The 23998-nt window shown below is 48.4% G+C and overlaps 1 protein-coding gene across 27 annotated transcripts in view; it reads right to left on the minus strand.

The window, feature by feature from the left end:
* Positions 1–310: 310 nt before the first annotated feature.
* The window catches only part of ABLIM1 (actin binding LIM protein 1), a 219402-nt gene continuing 195714 nt past the window's right edge, over positions 311–23998 (minus strand). For 8 of the 27 annotated variants that reach the window (XM_036439148.2, XM_036439133.2, XM_036439140.2 and 5 more), the window contains 11 exons: positions 17902–18006; positions 16160–16207; positions 12639–12785; positions 10408–10499; positions 9112–9223; positions 7618–7682; positions 6729–6789; positions 5915–5922; positions 4899–4973; positions 3979–4059; positions 311–2965 (listed from right to left, as the gene is read on the minus strand). In XM_036439148.2, coding sequence (XP_036295041.1) covers positions 2852–2965; positions 3979–4059; positions 4899–4973; positions 5915–5922; positions 6729–6789; positions 7618–7682; positions 9112–9223; positions 10408–10499; positions 12639–12785; positions 16160–16207; positions 17902–18006 — 908 coding nt within the window. In that variant the 3' untranslated portion in view covers positions 311–2851. Of the gene's footprint in view, positions 2966–3978; positions 4060–4898; positions 4974–5914; positions 5923–6728; positions 6790–7617; positions 7683–8514; positions 8593–9111; positions 9224–10407; positions 10500–12638; positions 12786–16159; positions 16208–17901; positions 18007–23998 lie in introns of those variants that run through there. The other 19 variants (XM_036439139.2, XM_036439149.2, XM_036439156.2 and 16 more) reach the window with 8 other exon arrangements.

Here is a 23998-nt window from a genome sequence, read left to right on the forward strand (position 1 = left end):
GCTTAGGAAGGACTGATCCAACAGCAGTCAGAAATACAAAAGAGGGATCTGTAAAAACGGGGCCTGCCTCGAAGGCCAGAGGGTTGGGGACACAGAGGTCAGAGGTCAGGTCCTCCCACCCTCATTCATGACGTCAGAGAGAAAGCCTGCGGGCCCACAGCTGGGGGCTGGGGAGGGGGACGGGGGGGTGGGGGGGGGGGGAGGAGGGCGTCCCCTGCCCCTCCCACACACAGCAGGACTGCTCACATCAAGTTTGCGTAAGAGTTTTTAGAAAGACCTACTTAGTCCAAAGTGGTTAATCAGAATTTCGTAAACCAGCCAAAAAGCATGTGTAGTTTCTATAATCCTCTGAGAAGGGATTCTTTAGAAAAAGGTGTTTGCTTCCAAGTGTGAAGAAATTAGGTGATGGTTTTATAAACATTTCCAGCAAGAACGTCTCCGAGAAGAGTGATGGACATGCCCTGGCTGTGAGGATGGAGGAGGGCGGGGGAAGAGGGGCTGCGAACCGCTCGAAAGGGGAAGCTCAGCTGGGAAACCACAGGATGGGAGCTGGCTGAGCGGCTGGAGGGCAGAACAGAGAAATACCGGGTGTCTCTTGTCTTTGCACCTTATTGGCCACAAACACCTCCCCCGTCCCAGGGGGCAGAGAAGGAAGTATCTCCTGTTAGGGAAGAAGCTGCATCCCAAACATCCCATCCCTCGGCCCTCCCGCAAACCGGAGGCAGAGCTAGCGGTGCAGGGGTGTCCCAGCCCTTCAGGCTTCATCGTGCACCACGCGGGGGCCTGCAAGGCAGCCTGGCTTTTCCAGAAGAATCTTTAAAGGAAGCATTGCTGTTCCCGGTGCCACGCCTCCCCCCCTCCCCCACCCCCCCGCAATGCTCAGCCAGTGGAAAGCATCCTAAGGAAGCCCAATGTGCAGATGTAGCCCTTGTGCCAGCGCCAGGTGTGTGATTCCACCCCCGGACAGTTCCTGTTCCTGTGACTGTTAACGGGGAACATGTATGTGCAGTGCGGGGCGGGGCTCAGGCAGAGAAGACGGGCCCACGGGGCAGGGGCCTGGAGGCCTGGACACTCTGCAAACAAGCATGCAGGGCCCGTTTTGCACCGAGGAGGGTGTGTGGGAGCCCGCTCTGCGTTAGGGTTCGATGCTCGCTCTCTCCAGAGCGAGGCAGGGCTCTGCTTGCAAACAGGAGGCTCCTGGCATGTGGTGGTGATGTACATCTGCCTGGCATAGTTCACATTTGCCCACACGCTCGACATGGACAGAAGCGTTGCTGTCTTCCAAGGCGGATGCAGAACCAAATTCCAAAGCGACAAGAAAAGCAACGCGGAGTGAGTGGGCACGGGCTGGGCCCAGCTCTTTCACTTCCACTGCAGCTCCCCCTGTGGCTGGCTGACCTGCGTGTGCACGGGGCTGACTCCTCTACCAGTGAAAGCACGGAGGGCCCGTGGTCCGCCCACAGTGACAAGCTCTCCCCCCACCCAGCACCGGGGGCCTGGCTATGGACGGTGGCCGGGGAATGCTGGGAATACGCCATGGTCCCCCGGCCCACACTTGGCCAGAGCAAGGCCAGGACCAGGCCACACAGGCTGCCAACCGCGGGCGAGAGTGGAGAGGAGGGGGCAGCAGAGATATCGGATGAACCAAGAGGCAATGATCCACATGAAGGGGCAGCACTGCACACTGCAGTCTGGCGCCAGCCCAGGTCCACCCTGGCAGAGCCGTTGGTAAAATAAGTTAGCAGGTGCAGTGCGTGTGGGTGTGCGCGCACGCACACACACACACACACACACACACTCACACACGGGGTCTACAGTGCTGAGCAAAGAGAAGAGCTAAAAGGCCACAGGAAATCGGTGTCAGGCCATCTACCTTGGAGTTGCAGAGACTTCAAACAAAAACCATGCCTTTCCTTAGCCAACTACTGGAAAGTTCTAGAGGAAAAAAACAACCACCCAGAACCAGTGTGGGCGAGATTCCATCCAGCGATGCCCGGTGCAGAGCGGAGGGTGGGAACTGGCATCGGGAGGGCCCAGGAGAGTGCCATGGCCGCTGGACAGGAATCACCGAACAGCATGCACCTGTGCCAATCTAGCAGCGACTGCCCCTTTCCTTTCTTGGCCAACAGGGGGAGGCCTGAATCACGCTATCTGAAGCAGAACACGAGTGATGGAGCTTTTCCTTTCATTCCATCCCCCTTCAAATGAAGAAAAAGAAAGGTAATTTGTAAACCAGGGCCTGGGTGACAGTGGAGGATAAGGAGCTTGCTAAAAATGGCTCCGGCTGCTACTCAGCCCACTCCGGTAGCCACTGGGTTCCCACTGGGGGTTCCATCCCGCAGGAGCAGAGCTGCCAGAGGCCGGGGCGGAGGGGGGTGCCAATGGCTGCCACCGCACGGACACGCCCCCAGGCCCTCGCTTCTTAGCCACATGCCACATCGCGAACGTACGCAGACGGGGAAGGAGGTCAGCTGCTTGCCCCATGCGGCATCTTAAGGGCACTTGCTGGCTCTTAACCCAGACAGTGAGCACTACGGCTGGACGGTGAAAGGGAAACCGGAGAGGGGCCCCTGTCGTGTGCACAAGGTGGTGTGAAAGGTCACATGTGTGGGAACATAGAAATCGCTACCCCATGGCTTCTTGGCAAGGGTTGCCGTTGGTCGGCCCGGTATTTGGCTCGTGGGTGTTGTCACCAGAGTTCCCCCTTTTGGTTGGTGCTGAGGGGCAGTAGTTTGCAGATTCCCCAGTCCAGTTCAAAGCTTCATACGCCATCCCAGGCGTCACAGCCCTCGGCAGTCCTCCTCCTCATCGCGTGTCTACGTGTGGGGCTTGGAAGAGTCCAGCGTGGGACTCAGAAGAGTTTTGCTCTTTTCTTCATGTCGTTGCGTCTCCAGAGAGGTAACTTGTCAAACTCCTGGATGGACATCCCGAAGATTTCCCGAAACACTTCCGGGGCGAGGTGGCGCTGTGGAGGGAGAACAGACAGACGGCGGTCAGTCCTGATGCCCACGGGGGGCGTGGGAGCGGCTCTCCAGTTCACAAGACATCGTTCCGAAGAGCCAGGCAGGACGACGGGAGAGGGGCACACGTCTGCGGCTGGTGAGCAGGCACCCCACCTCCTTCTTCCTTACCCGGCGCAGCCCTAACCATTATGATAACAGCACTGAACGGTGATGGGCACGGGAAGGGGATTTGTTCTGCTGGAGGGGACTCTGCTCCAGGTCCTCGGGATGTTGAGAAGATGCAGAGGAAATGGGCCACGGCAATAAGAAAGCCAGAGAGAGACTCGCAAAGGGGGCCGTGGGGAGCCCTGGCTTCTCCCTGGCTCAGCCACTGCGTTGAGGTGGATGGATGCCTGGCCTACGACTGAGAACTTGCACCTGTTGTCCCTCCGAGACAGGCTCTTAGGACACAAGTGCCAGGCTGACTTTGTGTGCAAAGCTACAGCCTTTTGTTGGGGAAAAGGAGCCCTTCTCTAGGAGGCTGGCAGCCAGGCCTTCCTTAATTAAAATCATTCAGGTGGAAAAATACAGAGACCAGTCTCCGTGCCTAAGGAGGGCTTGGGTATGTGTGCCCGGATAAGCCTCAGCAAGGAATGCGGAAGCAGCGGGGGAGCCTGCTCAGACCTTTCCCTCCCCTCTCCATGAACTCAACCGAGGCTGGGGACGGAGGGAGCTGGGGCCATCGGGAGAGGGATAGAGAGTCCACTCCCGCCACCGGCCATGGTTATGGCAACGCCAAGTTTCCAAAGAAAAGGACTAAAATCATACTGGGTTTTCCTGGGGAGGTGGGAGGGGGTTATTTAATATTGATCTTTAAAATATAAATGTGGGTTTCCCCCCCAAAGGTATTACTAAATTCTACCTACATTATGAGGTTGCTCCTTTATTTTATTTGTTTTTGCCTTCACAGAAACATTTCCCAATTAGGGGAAAGCTGGAGGGAGCTGCAATGGGGACTAGATTTTTATTTATTTACCTCCAGCCGCGTCCTGTCCACGTCTCTCAGGATTTTGTTGCGCCCTCTGTTGGTCACCATGAGCATTTCATATGGAAATATCTGAGAAGTGAAGAAAAAAAAACCTTCTAGAACACTATGGACCATTTTATTAGCAAACAGAATCTACCGAAGCTCTAGGACTTCCCAGACAGAGCTCCTAAGAGTATAATGAGGACATCGGAGGTTCCAGGTCCTCACATGTGCCCCACAGCACCCACCCCACCTCCCGGTGCCCCATGTAGCCTGTGCCTTTGGGGGTTCTGTTGCCATGTCCTGGGGTGAAGGTAAACATCAGAAGAGAACTGGATACCTTCCTATACTCTTTAACCATCTTCTTCTAAAGCTGGCTTGTGAATCCACGGAGCCAGGCTGACCCAGAGCAGTGTTCTGGTGGCTGACATACTGAGCCAAGTCCCAGTTAGATTCCTCAGGGATCATGGCCCTTGGACACCCTTGGATCTAGGGCAACCAACTATCCCAGTTTGCCCGGGACCGAGGAGAGTCCTGGGAGGCAAGATTTTCAATGCAAAAACTGGAAAAGTCTTAGACAAACTGGGACATATTGGTCATCCCATCCGGAGCAACCTGCCGAGGCTCCTCTTAGCACTGGGTGTGCCTTGTAGGTTCACGGCAGGGGCCACAGGAGTACCGAGGTCCCAGGAGACCCGCTGGCACTTCCTGTGAGCACGGGGCAGCACACGGAGTGAGGCTGCTGACTCGGGGTGAGGAAACGAGACGGGTGGCAAGGTGCTTTTGGGCACGGCAGGCCTAGGGTGCCAGCCTAGAGCCCAGCAGGCCTCCATACTGAGGATGGTGAAAGACAGACAAGCAAGTCTCTGCTAGGATTACCTCCCAGCTAGGCATCCCCGTGGGGGAGGAGAGAGGACAGCCACACTTGCCTTTGGCTCCAACATGTTGGGCATAGACACGCCGCGGTCCATTCTCATGCCAGGCATGTGGCCATCCGGGAGGGTCTGCAACAGAGAAGCTGGGTCAAGGGGGAGCCCTGGGCTGCGTGGGGAGCTGAGGCCTCTGCAGGTCCATGAGTCCCCCTGACGGGACCTCACATCCTCTTCACCGTCTGAGACATGCCATCTGCATCACTACGGGCTTCCCAAAATGAGCTCCTTGCTGCACAAGAGCAGGATCGCTGCTATTTTCTAACAAGCTGGGGAGAGAGCCTGGCTGAACGGCAGTGACTCATCCCTGAATTTAGGCTCCAAGCATGAAAGTATATGGGATGTAAAAAACGATCTACAAAGCTTATGATGGTTCATTCCTTATTTTCATCTTACGTTTCTTTGCATATTTTTCCTTTTCTCATTCTCTGTCACCATTTTTAAGGGTTAGGTGGTAGGAAAAAGGAATGGTAGCAAAGCATCTCTTTCATTTGGCCATAGGCCAAAGAGGTCGTAGATTTGATTCCCAGTCAGGGCACCTACTGGATGGGGGTTCGATCCCCGGTCAGGAGGCAATTGATGGATGTTTCTCTTGCACACTGCTGTCTCTCTCTCTCTCTCTCTCTCTGCTCCCCCCCCTTTCCTTCCCTCTCCTCTCCCGTCTTTCTAAAACCAATGGAAAATATCCACAGATGAAGATTTAAAAAAAGGAAAATACAGTATACACGGGCGGACCCTGATGCTGACACACTTCCCCTCCGAGAAAGGACGCTTCAAGGCCACAGCAAGGCAGGGCTCCCACACTGGCCCGGCACCGCTGGCGGGAACAGCGGCCTGGGCACAGGCATGCCTGCTCCCCTGGCTTCGCACAGCTGAGGACTAACGATTCCACAGACCAACCCAAATCAGCATCCTCTCAACAGAAACCCTCCCCTGGAGCAGCAGCACCATCTGGACTGAAACATGGCTGTTCTGCTGGCGTGGCCAACTCAAGAGGGGCAGGCAGTGTTCCGTACCTGGTAGTCTGCAAAGGGAAGAAAAAGAAACGGTCAGCAGGGAAACACAGGAACATTAATACCGAGACTGTGTCCTGTTGCAACTGCCCCAGCTTTCCCCAAAGACCACGTCCGCTCCCTGCTCTGGCGCTCTGTATGGTACACGGTGCCCGCCTGCGTGCCTCCCTGAAGCCAGGAAATGCCTGCCCAGGTGCCAGTTATAGTTAAACACCCTTTTCTGGCAGAAGTTTTCCCCGATGCCATGAAAGTGTTTCTGCCTTCTCTCTGCATCTCCAATCACAGCATTTATCACACAGACCTGCTCTCTCACTCTCACTTAGCTGTATGCATTTTTTTTAGAGAAGAAAGGAGAGGTAGAGAGAGAAAGAAACATCGATGAGATGGAAACATTAATCGGCTGCCTCCTGCACACCCCCTACTGGGGATTGAGCCTGCAACCCGAGCATGTGCCCTGAGCGGAAATTGAATCCATGCCCTCAGTGCGTGGGACGACGCTCAACCCACTGAGCCACACCAGACGGGCTCAGCGTCTGCATGTGGAAGGCGGGCCCATCCATCACTGAATCTCCAAGGGTCTGAGTGCTCAGCACACAGCAGAAGCGACTGCAAACTAGCTTCTTACAAACTCGCTTCTCCTGGGCTCCTGTCACTGAGATCCTTCAAGATGCTAACAAATGCTCCGTTAGCTCGCAGAGGGCGGTGGGATCCCACTTCGGACGGAAAGGCAGCGTGAACCCAGCTAATGTGCTTGTCACTGCACAGCCTGTGCTTGAGCTCAGCCACGGTCAGCCCAGTGCGGCCGCAGAGCCCTCACCTCGCACTCCCCCGCTGACGTCCCCGTAGCTGTTGTACTGAGCGAAGTCTGTAGACACGGGCTGGAATGAGAAGAAACAGCATTAGAACACCGACTCCACAGCGATCACTTGGGAGTCAGGTGAAAAGGATGGAAGCATTTGCAAAACCTGAGAATTCTTCCCAAACTGAATCCCTAGGCCCTCACAATTTCCCTTCTACGTCTTTGACTTGGGTGAAATCTCCTTACTTTTGGTAGTGCAATCAATGCCACTACCCAGCAGGTCCTTGGTAAGCAAGTACCTCTTGCTAATACATAGTACACAGTTACACAATCACATTTATTCCATGTGGGGAAGGAGGTAGCAAAAAACTTTCATATATATAAAATATTTTTTATTTATTTACATTTTATTTAAAATATTTTTTATTGGTTTTAGAGAGGGGAAGGGAGAGGAAAAGAGAGATATAGAGATTGATGAGAGAGAATCATCAATCGGCTGCCTCCTGCATGCACCCCTACTGGGAATTAAGCTCACAACCTGGGCATGTGCCCTGACCAGGAATCGAACCGTTGACTTCCTGAGCCGCCCCAGCTGGGCTTGCCCATAGATATACTTTTTACAGCAGAGATAAAGGCTCACATAAGTGTGTTTTGCTTGATTGCGGAAATATCTATCACTCTTACTTCACACCAGTCTTCCCATAAACTTACACAAGCTATTCTGTTACCCAAAGTCAATTTCCTTTTCTTTCAGTAGAAATATTTTGCCTGTAATTCCAAGTGATTTACGAGATCAGGGAGATTACGGTTTTCATTATGTGCTGACACTGAGATCACCACGTCAGCTGTGTTCCGGCTAGCACTTGGACCACGATTGACTCAGAAATGATGGATGGGGAAACCTTACCCGGTGGAGCCCGTTTCTTCCATAGCCTGGGAGAGACGAGGTTTTAGATGACAGAACGTGTGAAGCTAAGCGAAAAAAAAGGTAAAAAAGCAACTGTTAGGAAACAGGAAGTCCCATTCTTCAATGAAACTGGCAGTGTATCTTCTACCTTGCAGAATAAAAGATTTAGAAAAAAATAATTCAAATAATATTGGGCTGAAATATTCACACAACACCAGCCTATGAGGTGATGCAGAGAATGGGTGGGGGGTGATATTACAGAGGAGGGCTGGGGATTCTTTATCTCTGAGTCCTTGATATAAGCCTAACAATGCTGTTGTTATTATATTTTTCCATTTTGCAGGAGAAGAAATAGGGGCCAAGGAAAGTTCAGTATCTTGCCCTAAGTCGCTCAGCTTGTAAATAGCCAAGCAACAACTTGAAGCCAGTGCTCTTTGGATGCATAAGCCCATGCCTCAGGCAAACACTGAGCCAAAAGTCAGCCATGTAAGGTATCAGTCGGATTGGACTCCGGGGAGGCCTGGTGTAGATGCCTCATGATGCTGACTTTGGAGAAGGCAGTCCTGGACCTGAATCTGGGTCTGCAACTTGATGCCTCTGTACTCTGGGCAAGCACTTCATCTTTTTAAGTCTTCATTTCCTGACCCACGTGGGTCTACTGCTACATATTCTGACAGAGCATAATCGAGGAGTTGATTAAGACTCTGAAGATTAGTAACCACCCAGTCCAAGGTCAATGCCAGGTGGGCATCTGAGAGGTTGCCATGGGCTCTGGGGTTATGATACTTGGACTCCTAAATCTAGGTTCTGCTAGTTATTAGCGACGTGACCTTGGGCAAGTTACTCAAATTTCCTATACCTGAGCTACAAAATTGGGGTGATAATAATATTACCCACTTCACTGGCACACCATGAAGATGAAGTGAGATAATGTTTAGCAAAAATGCCTGCAGACAGTAAACACTAAACACATTTCTAAAGGAACCAGAAGGGGAGAAAAGCAGGCACTATTTCAGAACATGGGAGGGGGAAAAATCCTATGGGTTAGGAGAGAACTGGCTTTTGACAAATATAAACAGAGGAAACTATCCTGATAGAGCCAATATATAAGTAACATCTTTCAAAAGTGTCAAACATAACACCATGAGTCTTCAGCTTTGTACTGAGCACATTAATGTCAAGTTGCAATGCTTCGAAAGTCTAGTTGGTGCTCTCTGTGGATTCCCTGTATGCTGTCTCCCTCTTCATGACTATTCTAACCTGAACCCTCGTGTCCTTGAGGTCCTTCCTCTCAGGGCTCCCCACTTGCAGCAGAAATGAACCCCACATTTAAGGAAGAGCCAGGACATGCCTATAAGCTACGCTGGCATGGAGTGGGTTTCCCACACTTCCTTCCCTGCAGAACACTCTGCCAGAAAGGGGACAGTCAAGGCCGGCCCCTTGCAGGCAGGTGGCCGGCTGTCGGCTCAGGGGAGGTGGTGGGTCTACTCTCACCTGAGTTGATGGGAGAATCATAGCGACTGGCTGCCAGGGCTGCCCTCTCCCGGCTCTCCCGCTCCCTCTCCATCTCTTCCTTCAGGATCAGCTGCCCCAGGCCCGAGTTGAGCTATTCACAAGGAAAAGAAAAGTGGAAGGGAAGCCCGCAGTTACTTCCATGAAACACCTCTTTTTGGAAGGTCCTGTGAGAAGTACCGACTCGGGCAAGGCCTGGAAGGTAGTCTCAGAGGCTAGTGGTGCCTCTGCAGCTCGGACAGGTTTTGGACCTTGAATCCTCAGCCTCTTCAATGTCAAGGCTGGCATTTCCCTGTTAGGCTCCACGTCAGAATGTTCTCCCTCCCTTGCTCTCCCCCAAAGTGCCAGCAGGTGACCTCAGGAGGCACGTGTGAGTGTGTGTGGATTTTTGATGCAGGAAGGGGGCATTGGGAATGGTAGTCTTTAAAAAGAAACTACACCGATTCGTTTGAAAACAAGAAAAAGGAAGTAAGACTTGCCCATTGTATAGATTTTAGAAAACCCAGAGAAGAGTAACCCATAACCCACCACTCAGAGATATCCATTTACATTTTGGTTTATATCCATCCAGTACGTTTTAGGCACATATTATACAAAATGGGGATCATACTATAAATGCAACTTTGCATCCTATCTTTTCACATAACTCCTATCATGTGCGTTTCCCATGTGATTAAGCATCTTTGGAAAATGTCATTGGAAGGGATTCATCAATCCCTCATTGGAAGGAGAGGTTATGATGCCCTGGCCCCTCTACTCCAGGCTATAGCTGCCTTTCTATTGGTCTTCTGGATGCTGAAGGCCCATGTGAGAGAGAAGCCCACGAGGGCGTATTAGAGGCAGTCTATTTCATCCCCTCTCTCCTGGCCTAGATATACACACAAGGTCCCATGAGTCCTGAGGAAAGACTTGGAGAAAGACTCCATTCCAAGGGGATTCCTTCAGGACAGCCTGAATGAGGGCAGGAAGGTGTTGAACAACCTGGGTGTACACCTCAGCTCTGCTGGGCCCTTCAGCATCCTTTCGACATAGGTACCACACTCACATGCCCGCACAGGGTCGCGCTCTCCTTGCAAAAGCCCACACCCTCACACGGCCCTCTGACCTCCAGCCTTCAGGTGACCTCTTCCAGAACCCACTCAGCACTCCTTTGTATTACAATCACTAGCAGCCAGCCCTTGAGGGCTGGGACCACTTCTTGCTCATCTTGGTGGCTTGCCCATTAGTAGTCACTCTGGAAATATGGACGGGAGAGAACTGACTTGTTTAAGGACCAACCTTCATGAGCTGCTCTTCCTGAAGCTGCCGGCGTCTCAGGAGTTCCTCATCGTCTTCCTCTCTGCCGCTAGATCTGCGTCTCATGTCAGCTCCTAATTCCACAGCAAAGACAACTTCTCACATTAGCCGCACGGCAGGGGCATCGGACAGGACTAGTCCACCTGGGCTCAACTGGCCAGGCCGCCAAGGTCGGCAGTGGTTTTGGCCATGAGAGAACAGCACCAGGAGCAAAAGGAGCCTACCGCCAACTCAGGGCTACTTGGCTGCTTTCTTGAGACAGCGGGTCTGTTTGACAAGTGGGTGCAATGTGGGATCCGGTGGTATCTGGATTTGGGCCTCCCCATAATGGTTGCTCAATTAAAGCTCGGGTTTGCCACTGCGATGGGGTCTAAGTCCTTCCTGGTGCGAGCTCTGGGTAGTAAGAGGGAGGAGCATCTACACTTATTCCAATGTCCCTGAGATCAATTTTTAAATAGAGAGACATCCAAATTCACCCACAGGCTTTCAAATAGTCACTCCTTTATGACAAGGTTTAAAATCTTATAGTTCCCTCTTCTGCTGACTAGATAGGTTGTCATAATAACATCACCCTGACTTCTATCCTTAATAAACTCCATAACAAGTATGCTTTTTATTTAGGGATGGGTCTCTAATGCTTCCGTTTTCTCGGACCTTTGAAAAATGATTATAAAAAAGCTTTCTACTGATCAAAACTCAGTAAAAACTCTCACTACAGCAATAGAGCTAAAAAGCGACTTCCTTTGGTGCAGTAGAGCAAGTCCTGTACCATTTTAAAGCTTCCTGGTAAAGGGAGGCAGAGGGTGGGAAGGAAGAGTCTATCTAATGGTTGGAAAACTACGATAATGAGTGTTTTTCCTCGGAGTAATCAGACTGCGGGAGGAAACAGGAAGGCTGGCTAATCTAATCAAAACAGTCCTTAATCGTCTCAGTTTTTCTTATTTTGATTAATGGGCCAGAGGCTGCCTTCATTTTGGAACCCCAAAGAGCTTTAAACTATTTAGAGATGTCAGTTTCAACAGCAAAATGTTGATTCTCCTGGCCCCTTGGGGTCTGGCTGTGGAAGCCACCCCACTAAACCACGTGACTGAAGTGGGAACCTCAAGGGCCCCACGAACTGCCTGGCAGAGAAAAGCTGATATGATTGGCACTTAGTTCCTAAAATCATCAAAATCATCAAAATCAAGGTGAGTCTTCTCTCTTCATATTGCCAAAAATGAATAAATACAAGTTTCCAAGAATCAGCTATATCTCGAGACAACATCATGTAGAGAATACTTGTGAGTAAGGAACCCAAGATGGATTTCCTTCGACTGTTTCTATACATATAAATTGCTTTAAAATCTACAGAGAGTGCTTGTACAAGTTATTCCAAAAGTAAACTGATAAGAAAAAACAGCATGAGGAAAGCAATTTGGAAATTTTGGAAAATTGAAGGCCTTTTAGGTTGTCCACAGAAATGTGATAAGATAGTCACATTGGCAAGTCCAATTGACTCAACTAGTATTAGCGTCTGAGTTTGCTTAATATCACTTTTTAGGCCGAGTGATTTCACTACTGATGAAAAGGAAAAGAGAGACACAGACACAATTCTAAAGCATACACTTGAGGCTCAAAGCAAAGAATGAAACAGCTGGAATGTGACATCGGAGCACAGGATCATGGAAATGAGGGATGTAAAATCACGTAACTTGACGCACACAATTTCAGAGGCTCTCCTGAGTGGCTCTCAGAAAGGGAGAACGTGATCTCGTAAGAAAAGTGAAAGCGCTTCAGAGTTAAGATTAGCTGTGTAGAGAGCTGCAGTTACAAGCAGAAATCGTCTGAAACAAACCTGAAAGAAGCCATGCTTCTGTGGACCCTCGGTTAACTCGCCGGCTAACTTCCAATTATACAGAACAATGTTCTTGCCAAAGACTTGGATTCAATGGCATTCAAAAGTTACCGACTCAGCAGGAATGACTCCGAGGGTCCGTGTGCATCATCCGTTTTAGACCAGTTCTGCGTGTTGGTGATTTGGTTAGAGCAAGGCTCTGGTGATGGCTGTTGGTAGCTTGGAAGCATTTTGCACACACATTAATACCGTATTAGTTCTTCCCACTATGCTACCTTCTTGGTCATTCTTTCCTTAAAAACCTTGCATTTTCTTAAGCATTGCACTTTGAGGTCTCCTAGCAACCTGCCCATTTGGCTTAGCTGTAACAGTCGCATACCTACGGCGGCAAGTGAGGGGGGACCAGGCCAATGGTCCGTCTCAATCTTTGGGATCTCGCTGGGGTCTGGCGCCTGCGCTGCTGGGAACTTGGAAAACTTGATGATGTCGTCTGCAGACTTGCTCTGGGCTGCCAAGGCAGCTGCATCTAGGCGGAATCAGGGGAGGCTTAGCTACCGGTCTGCAAGGCCGTGGTGGTCAACCCACTCACAGGACCTTGTTCCCTGGCAAAGGTTTCCACTCCAGACAGCTCTGCTTATTGCCATGATCAATCTACCACCCGGCCAGTGGTGCCCAGTGACGGCTCGGCTCATCGGATGCTCTCAGAAATAAAGCTTCATGTTACACCTGTTCTACACCTGCTTGGAGCCTGCTATCCAATACTAGCAACACGTGGCAATTTACATTAAATTAATAAACTTACCCCTAGCCGGTTAGCTCAGTGGTTAGAGCGTCAGCCTATGGACCAAAGAGTCCTGGCTTTGATTCCAGTCAAGGGCACATGCCTCTGTTGCAGGCTCCTCCCTGGCCTGAACCCTGGTTGGGGCTCGTGCAGGAGGCAACCAATCGATGTGCTTCTTTCACATCGATATTTCTCTCTGTTTTTCCCTGACTCTTCCACTCTCCCTAAACATCAATGGGAAAATATCCTCGGGTGAGGATTAAAAATAAATTAAATGGGGGAAAAAATTTAAACTAAAATTCAGTTCCTTAGTTGCTAATTTTAAGTGCTCAAGAGCCACATGTGATTAGTGTCTATTGTATTGGACAACAGTTATAGAACATTCCCACCATCCTAGGAATTTCTATTGGGACAGACTCCTAGAGCAATTAGCCATCTGAATTAATCCCTTGAAAATAAAGAGCTGAGTTAGAAGCACAATACTGTCATCTGACTGTCGTTGCTAATCATAAGCAGGCTGGCTGGCTTTGTCTTTTGGCTTCTTAGCCACAAATATACTGCTCCAGTTCATTGTAATACTTCTATACTATATGGGGTCCCCCCTCCCAAAAAAATGTACACATGCACTTCGAATTATGATAAAGGCAGTTATAATGTTCAAAATCGAGCTATCAGCTGTGAAAGCGGGTATACATTGTTTGGGGGCAGCCTGCACATGGGTCCTTGAGTCCCAGGAGAAACCCAATCTCAGCTTGCAGGCACTAGCGTGGTGACTACGTTTGCTGCACTCCCACTGTTTAGTCCGAGGGTCTGCACACACAGGTGAATCACCCCACTTTAAAACACGAAGGCTCTGCTTAGAGGAAGTGTCATGGGCTTAGAGCCCCAAATCTGATCACAGATGGAGCCCAGCAAGCCGGGAGAGATGCTCAGGTCCTACTTCTGCCACGTGACCTGGGATGTTGCTAAACATTTAGAAATGTTTATGTTGCTTTAAGTAAAACTTCCTCTCTGCCGGGGCTCACAGTTTTCTGAATCTGGATGCGATTCCTTGAACCTTCAGCCCCCCGTCCTTATTCTTATTGAAAACTTCTAGGTCTCAATTTGCTGAAGTGACCTGACTGAGGTGGACCTTTGCAATAAAAAGGAACAAGGCCCTGGCCAAGCTTGGAACTGTGTTTCTCTGAACCATTAACCTCGTGAGGGGGGAAAAAATAAAATAAAAAAATAATAAATAAATAAAATCAGGTTGGAAAGCACTGCATAAATATCCTCTTCTTAAAGAAGAACAAAATGTGTTAGCGCAGTAAAGGCTAAGTTTTGTATTAAAAAAAAAAAAAGCCCTGACTGGTTTGGCTCAGTGGATAGAACATCAGCCTGCGGATTCAAGGGTCCCAGGTTCGATTCGGGTCAAGGGCATGTACCTTGGTTGTGGGCACATTCCCAGTGGGAAGTGTGCAAGAGGCAGCTGATCAATGTTTCTAACTCTCTATCCTTCTCCCTTCCTCTCTATAAAAATCTTTAAAGCTTTCCTCTAAACCTAGCATTTCCCAAATGCCCCAGGGCAGACACCAGGCCTGGGTAGGGCCCCTGTGTCTATTGCATGGACGGCCTGCTCTGCAGAAGGTCCTTTGGGACGTGCTGCTTGGGGTGTGCTTCTCTAATTAATTAATTAATTAATTAATTACAACGCTCTGAAACAAAAGAGGAAAGTCAAAGTAAATTGCAGGGGAAAAAAGCCAATTAACCCCTTCTAAATAAACCATCTAACACTGTTCCATCTTTAGTCTTAATCATTGGATTATTTTTGTTTAGAGAGGCAGGGCCTAAAGATTCCAGTATTTCAAAAGACTCTAAACTGATAAATCTAACTGAGGATCTTATTCTTAAATTTGGGGGGGGAAAAGAAAAAAGAAAAAAAAAAGCAGGACTTCAAATAGTACTTACTCATTAGAATTGGTGAAGTCAGTAAACATTCACATGTTAATGAGTGGGTGACAAGACATTAAACCATAAAAAAACAAACAAACAAAAAAACAATGTTAACAAACTTAAAAAAGCAAGCACGGGGTGTAAAATCTTAAATTAAAAAAACAGAATGAAGAAGAAAGTCGGAATTCCACAAACTTTACAAAACATACATTCTCTTTCCCTGCTGAGAATATAGGCCTACATATGTCCCCCCTGTGCTGTTTTTGACTTTGCTTTTTGTGTCATCCTAATCCTTAAGGACTCATTAATGTCAACTACCTTTTAAAGGCAGCCTTCAAATTTCCAGGCACAATTTGTGTCTAATTTTCTGAAATCACTTAAAGACTGATCTTGGCTTCAGAGGAACCCATTCCCAGAGATTCGTGGCAGATAAATCTTGAGAGACACAATCAGGGTGGGGGAATTGTGATTTACACACAGATCGGGGTGATTTCCTGGGCTTCAAAATTCCATATTCCCAGACAAGGAAAGCACCAGCCTAAACCCACAGCAGTGATTTTGCAGACAAACTAGCCTAAGTCACAGACTTGAGAAAACGGAGGGACAGAGGAATGGTGTCCATGACATCTTAAATGACAGAGCCACTGAGGGGAGGAGCTGGGACGAGGGCCAGGACTCTGAGTCAGCGTGTGTCCCGTCATCCGCTCCATCACCGGGCATAGATGCCTTCACGCTTCAGAAGAAACAGGGGACCTGGACAGCCACGCTGATATGGGCTTCGTCCGATTCATTTTCTCGGAAAGCTGGCTTGCACTAGTTTTAAGTAGTTAAATTGTAATCTGATCAAAGTAGTGATAGAGGCTGGTTAAATGATTGAATGGCAGAGAAAAGACAAACATGTCTTGTTAGGGTGTTTGTGAGTTATTGTGTGGCTGGTCCTACCCCTTTTCAATGAACCGCCCGATACATGGTTAGATGGGCTCAGACATGAGCTAGGAGCTTCCTGTCCTCCCTCTGGAAACCCCAACTTCACAGTGTCTGCATATCAGGAGGACATCTAGGCACAATTCGCTGGGCACCCCGGTTTGATTCTCAAAAGCAGCAGCTGCTAAGCCTTTCAGGGGACAGCAAAGAGAAGGTCAGCGGATGCTGCTACTTAAAAGCTAACGCGGAGGAAAGGCTTTTACCATGCTGCTTGTAGATGGGCGGTTTTCGGTAGATGTTGACTCCTTGATCTGTGGGAATGAAAAGCAAAGGGGTGTGATTATGGGAACCAGGCCCGCGACGGGAAAAACAGAACAACCGAGAAGCAGACCAAACTGAAGACTCTTGAACAAATATAACCCAGACGGTCAACTTTTGTATTACAAAGAGTGGTGTTACCGGAAGCAGAAGTTACAGGAATGAGCGAGTTGCTACAACAGGTGATATGAAATCCTTTGTAATACATCTTAGCATATAGAGAGATGTCATTAATTCATGAGCCATTTATTTCCGACACACATGTCACTGAAAGGAGGACTAAAACAGGAAGAAATGCAAGCAGTGGAGTACTCTACAGTGAGGAAGACATAACCAGTTTGGGGGAAAATCCCCAAAATGCTACTGTCTAGAAATTGAGCTCCCAGGAGATACCAGTGGCTCAATTTACTTCTCGACTAATGAATGGGACAGTGGAAAGCAATGTAGGAAAATTGAGAGTAATTTCTTTAAACACAGAAACACTTTTTAGGGGCAAAACTAGTCGGATGTACTACCAGGATGTTTGCCTAACTCCTAACTTCTGTAGGCCATTATTTTTTTAAAGACTGAGATGTCAAATATTATTCACATATTCACACAGGACCCCATTTGATTGTGCTGCCATTTCACTTCGAGTACAAATACTCAGGAAATGTCAAAAGCTTTGTTTCTCCAGAAACCTGGGCACTGTATCTTGGTGGGCAATTCTTCATGCAAAAAAAAAACCCCAACAAAAACAAAACAAAACAAAACCCCCCCAAAAAAACAAAAACACCAAAAACCAAAAAACATTGATTTTCAAGGTTCAATAAAACTTTAAAAAAAGGCAATCCTAGCTCAATGGAATGAACCTCAATGAAATTTCCTCTGTCTTATTAGGTCAGTTTGGAATGCAAAAGGGCAAACAAATTTCAGATCCCAAATATGTCTACTAGCATGGACATAGTGGATCATGTATTAAACCACTTTCCGGAACTAAAAGAAGCAAAACCACGAGTTTCCCGTGGAAAAATGACGCCGGGATTTCAGACGGCCAGTCTTGCCTTTCCACATGGAGCTGAGCCTACACAGGATGATGCCGGCGGGTTCTGATTCTCCCGGCTCCGGGGGGCAGGTGGCTATTCGTGCTGGGACAGCAGGTGCTGCGGCTAAGAGCGGAGCTGCCTGCACCACGCCTAAATTGCAAGATACCTCTGTGGGCTCCGGGGGTGGCTAGTGAGGGACACGCTGCAGAGAGACCATTTCACTCCGCTCAGAAAAGGCCATGGGAGAGTGTCCCCGTGGGAGACACAGGGAACACCAAGGCTCTGAGTGTCGCTGTGGTCCCATCTTTAGAACCAGAAGGTCACTGCATGGCCATTGTGTTAATTAGTCAACGACACCGGGCCACAGTGCGGTAGCTCAGGAGCCGCTGATATCAAGGTGAAATTAAGATTTTAGTAAAAACAACACAACTGGAATCCATACCCCTTCCCAAAAATGTGGGAACACTTAACCCTTCGATACCATCCTGGCGTATCACACAGAACATGTCTGAAAGGCCCCCTAGGTCAGATCCTGCAATTTAGGGTTTGTCAGCTGTACATCCCGATGGGAAGAGCATGAGCAATGGAGACGAGACAGAGGCGACAAGGCTACATTCTACACGGCGACAGGACACCATGACACAGACCGTGGCAGCGCCTACCTGGAACATGGAAATGTTTAGGGGCCTGAGCGTAAGTTGGAGTGAGAGGGCGGCTGTCGGGCCGGTGGGGGAGAGGGGAGTTCCGGCCGCTGGACGGCTCATTGCCTCCAAGGAGAAGAATGGAGAAAACAAAATGAGAGAGGGAACAGCGATAACGGAAACCGAGCGAGCGCAATAAAACTTCAAAACCACCAACGGGGAGGAGGTACATCAAAAAAAGGAGGAATGAAAGAAACAAGCTCAACGCAGCAACGTGGCTGGCAAAGGGGGGGAGATAAGGTTTAGTTTTCCTGAAAGAGAGGCCTGCGTTCAGGTCACGGGGGTAAAGCAGCGAGCAGAGAGGCGCGTCACCCAAGGCGTGTGGCTGAGGCTGGGGGCAGGCAGGGCGCGGACCGGATGGGGAGTCTGGTATGAGGAATGGAAAGGCGCTGGCTGGTGGTTCAGGACCAGTTACTAGATGGTTAGATCCCAAGCGTGTGCAAGAGTGGGATCAGCAACCCAAACACAGGCCTCCTGGGCGGGGTGATGGAAGCTGGAGGCTGAGCAGCATGTCTCTGAGCTGAGCAAAGGCTACGCTGGAAGCCGGTGCGGTCACCCAGGCCTTCCCCTGAGGAATCCGAGCGCCTTCATGGCAGCGTGTGTTTCTGTTTCCTCTTTGAAATACACCAGATGAGTCAGGCCCCTTTCTTCCAGGCACTGTGGGACCGGGTACCCCTCTCTCCATCCTTCTCTACAAAGATGAGGTACCACCCACTCCAATGACCGCATCCATGAGATGCTGACTGAACACCCGGGGTGGTTGGGCCCTGAGCTGGGAGCGAGGATAGTAGATGAAGGAGACTTAGTCCCTGCCCTCCAGGGGCCCAGCGTCCACCGAAGAAGTCAGACTTAAGACACATAAATACAATACCTTGCCATAGTACTCAGAGGCATGTGAAAAATTATAACTCAAAGGTGCGCACCATCAATTCCCTAGGAAAGCGACAGAAAGATAGGACAGGGCAGAGTAGGACTGCCAGGTGGGTGGTGGGCAGAGGGTGGGACGCTCAGATTTCAGAAGGCTGGAGCATCCTTAGGAAGGAGGCATGGAAGGGCACCGTGGGCGGGGGCAACAGGGCTGGCCACCGGCTGGAAAGCGTGGGATGTGGAGAGGACTCGGTGAGGCTGCAGTAGCCCTTGAATTTAACTGGGATAAAAATCAATATTCTAAGTTTTTGGTTATCATATCCTGAAGCTTTTGTCTTTCCCCTCCCCTCAAGTCATTTAAGCATCTAGCTCCCAATATATTATAATTAGACTTTCCTACTTAAGTCAGATGTTAGCTTCTGAAAATTATGATGCTTCGCTCTAAACGGCGATCTATTAAAAAAAAAAAAACTCATTAAAAAAATGCTATCTCATTTATTATTACTCTCCTAGAAAGAAGTAACTGGTTCATGTCTGAAAAAAAAAAAGAGTATAATTAACACAGGCAGAAGCAAGCAGGGAGGGAGACTATGCTTTATGTTTAGAAGAAAATCCCACTTTAAATCTAAGGAAGAATGAGATCTCAGTCTCATTCATCTGTGTGCTCAGCACAGCGTCTGGCCAGAGTGTGTGTCCAGTAACTGTCTGTGAGTGAATGATTGAAGGCCAACGAACTAACCCGACAGCTCTTCAGGCCTCATGCGGTAAGCACCACTGCTCCATCTTTCTCTCCATTAAAGGCAGCCACGGGATCACCATGGCACCCCATTTTTATAACGTTTCCATTAGACCTAATCCTCAATAACCCCAACTTAATCGTTTCGTTTCAGGGGAATTCTTGACTCCTCTAAACATTAGGGATTATTCAGAAGAGGGACCCATCATTGAAAAACAGAATACTTCTTATGAGCTCTTCTCCAAAGACATTCAAGAGACACTCAACTTTCTCGCTTTCTTTGAGGTTGGTGTTTGGAAGCCTCATTCTGCAGACCCTCCGCACGGGGTGCTATTGCTTCTGTGCCCCGCTGCTCCTGCCCTGCACCCTCTGCCTCTTGCCTCCCTGTTCTGGTACAACATCAGCCATTGCGGGGAAATGTTTGTGCAGGTGTGGGCTATCATGCCCAATAAGAAGAAACATGTGCACCCACAAATATCTGCATGTTCAGGACACAGGGTTTAAGGTTTTTGGAACTGGCATTTGGCTGACTAGTAAACATCTTTCCTTCATGAGGGTGCTCTGCTGGCAAGTGGTTGAAGAAGGCCGTCTGTTCTCCGATGAGGGCCACGACTTCTGAACTCCCAGGGGGTGCATTCCAGCCAAGCCTTGGCACCAGCTGGGCAGTTCTGTATTTGCTGCATATCTTCAGCAACCATTGACCTTTCTAGTTCCTAGAAAAAGCCCTCATGTGTTCAAGTCTTTGTAAGTAGGTCTGACTTTATATATAATCATTTAACACCTCCCTCAGCCCTAGCTGGTTTGGTTCAGTGGATAGAGCATTGGCCTGCAGACTGAAGGGACCCAGGGTCGATTCTGGTCAAGGGCACATGCTCAATTGTGGGCTTGATCCCAAGTAGGGGGCATGTAGGAGGCAGCCAATCAATGATTCTCTCTCATCATGCATGTTTCTATCTCTCCCTCCCTCTCCCTATCTCTTTGAAATCAATAAAAATATATAAATAAAATAGAACTCCCACAAAAGTTTAAAGCAAGGTAAAGAGAGACTCAGAAACATGCCCATCTGAGTGATTCTGTACAATATGATTTCTCCACGTCATGAGGGTTCATTGGAATAAAGGCTCAGCATACAGAACATGCTTCGTCCTTGGATTACCAAAGGCATGACAAACTTTTGTCATTTTTCAAAGAAAAAGAAACATTCTCAAGATGAGACCTGTTTCCAACTTTGCTAGGTTAAATACCCTACCTTTAAGTGATAAAACTTTTAACTCTATCCTGGAAGGAAATAACTGATGAGGCCCTAAAAGGTTACTTTTATGTTTAGTTTATTACATAAGTAATGTATGAGGTAGCAGATAAAATAGCGTATATGAAGGTATCATCATCATCATCATCATCATCATCATCACCTATCAGCCCAGAGTGAAGGCACTGTTGACAAATAATGTAATAGTGTATTTGTCACATAATATTGTACACAGCACACTCCCAGCCATTTGTTCCTTCACACGAATCCTTGTGTTGGCTCAGTCTGAGTTCTTAGTGATCTTAGCCACTGTGAGGAGACGCTACCGTGGGAACAGAGACATTTCTTGGCCTTCAGTAAGGAAGCCAATTTTTCAGTCCTTGGAAGATCATTCACTCACAGAATTCTCACTCTACTCATCTGCTGGGAACCAATTCCAACATGACATAATTACAAGAGTCTCATCAAAAGTTTGGTGAAGCTTGGTGGCTCAACAAGGACTGAGTCACGTATGTAACTAATTACCTGTTGGAATGGCTAAATGGCACCTCCCCCAAACCTGAATAGCTATCTGTCTGCTGCCAGATAGCTCAGAGAATCTTAAATCTGCATGATATTGCCTCCTGTTGGCCAAACACCTGAACAGCTATAGGCTATTCCCCAAACTGACAATGCTTCTGTACCCTACTCTTTGAAACCTTACCCTTAGAAGTGTATTTTCTCCACCTTGCTTTAGGACAAATTGTGTTAATAAAAGCAGGGTCCTGAGTCCAGGGAGTAGTCTTTTCAGCTTCTTTAGCTTAAGATCCTCTGACCCCTAATGCCTTTCAAAACTATCTTTCGCCTTTGAACTCTTTCTTAATCTATGCATCAGCCCCTTTCTCCAGATTGCTGAACCCTTTGTAAGGCTGGGACAAGAACCCCGGCACTCATCTTATAAACTCAAAAGCTCAGTCCTCACTTCCATGCTTTCTGGCAGCCTGTGGCCTAGTGACAGATTCTAAGACACACACTGATTGATGTGGCCGTGCTTGTGTCTGCCGTAGAACTGTGGGCGCACGCTTAGCTTTCTGGGCTCTTAGGACTCATATTCCAAAACAGAAATGAGTATTGTGAGGGGACCTGAAAGCCGGCAGCATCTAGAATTTCATGCCAGTTTCAAGATGGCTAGTCCCTGTCTAAAGCTTCAGTAGTGTCATGGTCCCCTTCAGCCAGAGTCCAACACCTATCTGAACCAGAGCCGCTCATCTGGTTGATATATTTCATGGACACAGAACGTAACGTCTAACAGTATTTCAAAGGGAGGGAAGAGAAACTCAGAAAGCACAGCACAAACAGATCCCAAAAGAGTGAAAGTTCCAAATCTCCAGGCATGCACTTGCCCAAAGGATCCAACAATGACATACCAGAATGAGGCTGCAAGGAAGGTCAGAAAACAGAAAAAAAGACACACCGGAAACAAGACAGAGGCCGCAGGAAGTGAATGGGGAAGCCAGTGACACGGAACCAGCCTGTGATGTGCATCTCAGCTTTACCCCATGCTGTCATCCTCAGCTCCCCGGGGCCCTGGCCACATGCGTGAGAAATAAGGACCAGGAAGTGGGCTTGGGCAAAGAGGGCTGGGCTTCAGGCTGCCAGAGTGAAGTGCCACTCCCTTCTAGCTACACCTTCCTCAGATGGTCATCCCACCCCGGGGCCTCACGCTCTCCAGCTTCCGTTTGTTTTCAAAACTCCCCTGAGACCACAACACAAGCTCGAAGAGGAAAAGTAACCGTTCAAATGAAGGGCCGTGGGAAGCCTGGGGTACTTTGCCCACGTGCTTCTCCAATGGCCACAAGTTCCCTCCATGTGGGAATTTCCAAAAGCCGGAGAGGCCATCCATGTGAAGGGATAGATGTTTTTCATAACAACTAAGATGTAACTCTCTGGAGAATCAGCATTTAGTCATGCAACGATACCAGGCTTTTCAAGCAATCTAGTTACTATACAAATTCTCCATGTACTTTTAAAACTGAGCATAAACTGTGATGTGCATTACATTTTACATTTTCTATATTTTTAAAGTTTATTTTCTATAAACTACCTCATATGGACCAGCTACAGGTATATGTGCAGTGAAAAGAAAGTGGGAGATTATTAGATGTTTTCAAGTATAAGTTTAGGGTCATGCTAACCCCTCTTAGCCTCATGTTGTTTATCATTTAAATCTATAATTCTTGTGTCGAAAACTTCAAATTCAGACTGAACAGAGAAAACAAAGCATATCCATATTTCTAAATAAAGCACCACTTAGACACACAGAGGTGCTGTCACTTTTAGAAGCAGTTGATACTCCTATTAAAAAGTAAAAAAAAAAAAAAATTGCTAATTTTGTAATGTACATGACTGAAGTAGCTGTCTGTCTCGCCCTCAATAAGAATCCAATTTTCTAGTTAAGAGGAGGTGGACAATAAGAGTTTGGTTTAAAAGTTAAACTCCACGTCTATTTTGTACCGAAATGCACACACCTCATCTGAATGAGGGATGGGAAGGCCTGGGTCTGGTCCGGAAGCTCTCACTTCCCAGCTGTGAGCCCTAGGCTGGGTCTCGGACCCAGGGCCTCCGCTCTCCATCTTCGCCTGGGCCTACATCAGACACCGTGAAGAGCGGAAGGAAGACGGAAAGGGCTTTAAGAGCACCAAGTCGAGGGGCACCAAGACTCCTGTGAGTTCGGTGCTCACATGCATCGGGGCACTTGACCTCACACGCCCTAGTGTCCTAGGGGAGGTTTACAGGTGAGGCAAGCAACGCCCACAAAGTCAAGCCAACATCCGAGGTCCCATACTAGCTAGTGACAGACAGAGTACCCAGCCTAGGAGTCCAGTGTCCCTGTGGGTGTGCCATCCGTCTCTCCTAAGGCTGCTCACAGACAGAAGGTATAGGACACTTTGGGATGTGCTATTTGTACAAACTTTGTATAACCTTCCAGGGCACAATGGCCCTTTTCTTTCTATGGAAAGTGTCTCTTCTGAAAGAGAAAACATAACCACACAAGGCCGTCTACATCTCAATGAATGAAAAGTGGATTTTCCCTTGTGCATTTAAAAACCAACAAAATCTTGATTTGGCCAAGGGCTTCTGTATTCAAGTCTCTTTAAAATGCATCTTTGAAGTTTCTTCAATAATATCTTTTGGTTTTATAAACTTGTCTACAGTATCATCTTACA

Source organism: Pipistrellus kuhlii, unplaced genomic scaffold, assembly GCF_014108245.1.
Source record: "Pipistrellus kuhlii isolate mPipKuh1 unplaced genomic scaffold, mPipKuh1.p scaffold_m20_p_15, whole genome shotgun sequence".
Classification (NCBI taxonomy): Eukaryota; Metazoa; Chordata; class Mammalia; order Chiroptera; family Vespertilionidae; genus Pipistrellus; species Pipistrellus kuhlii.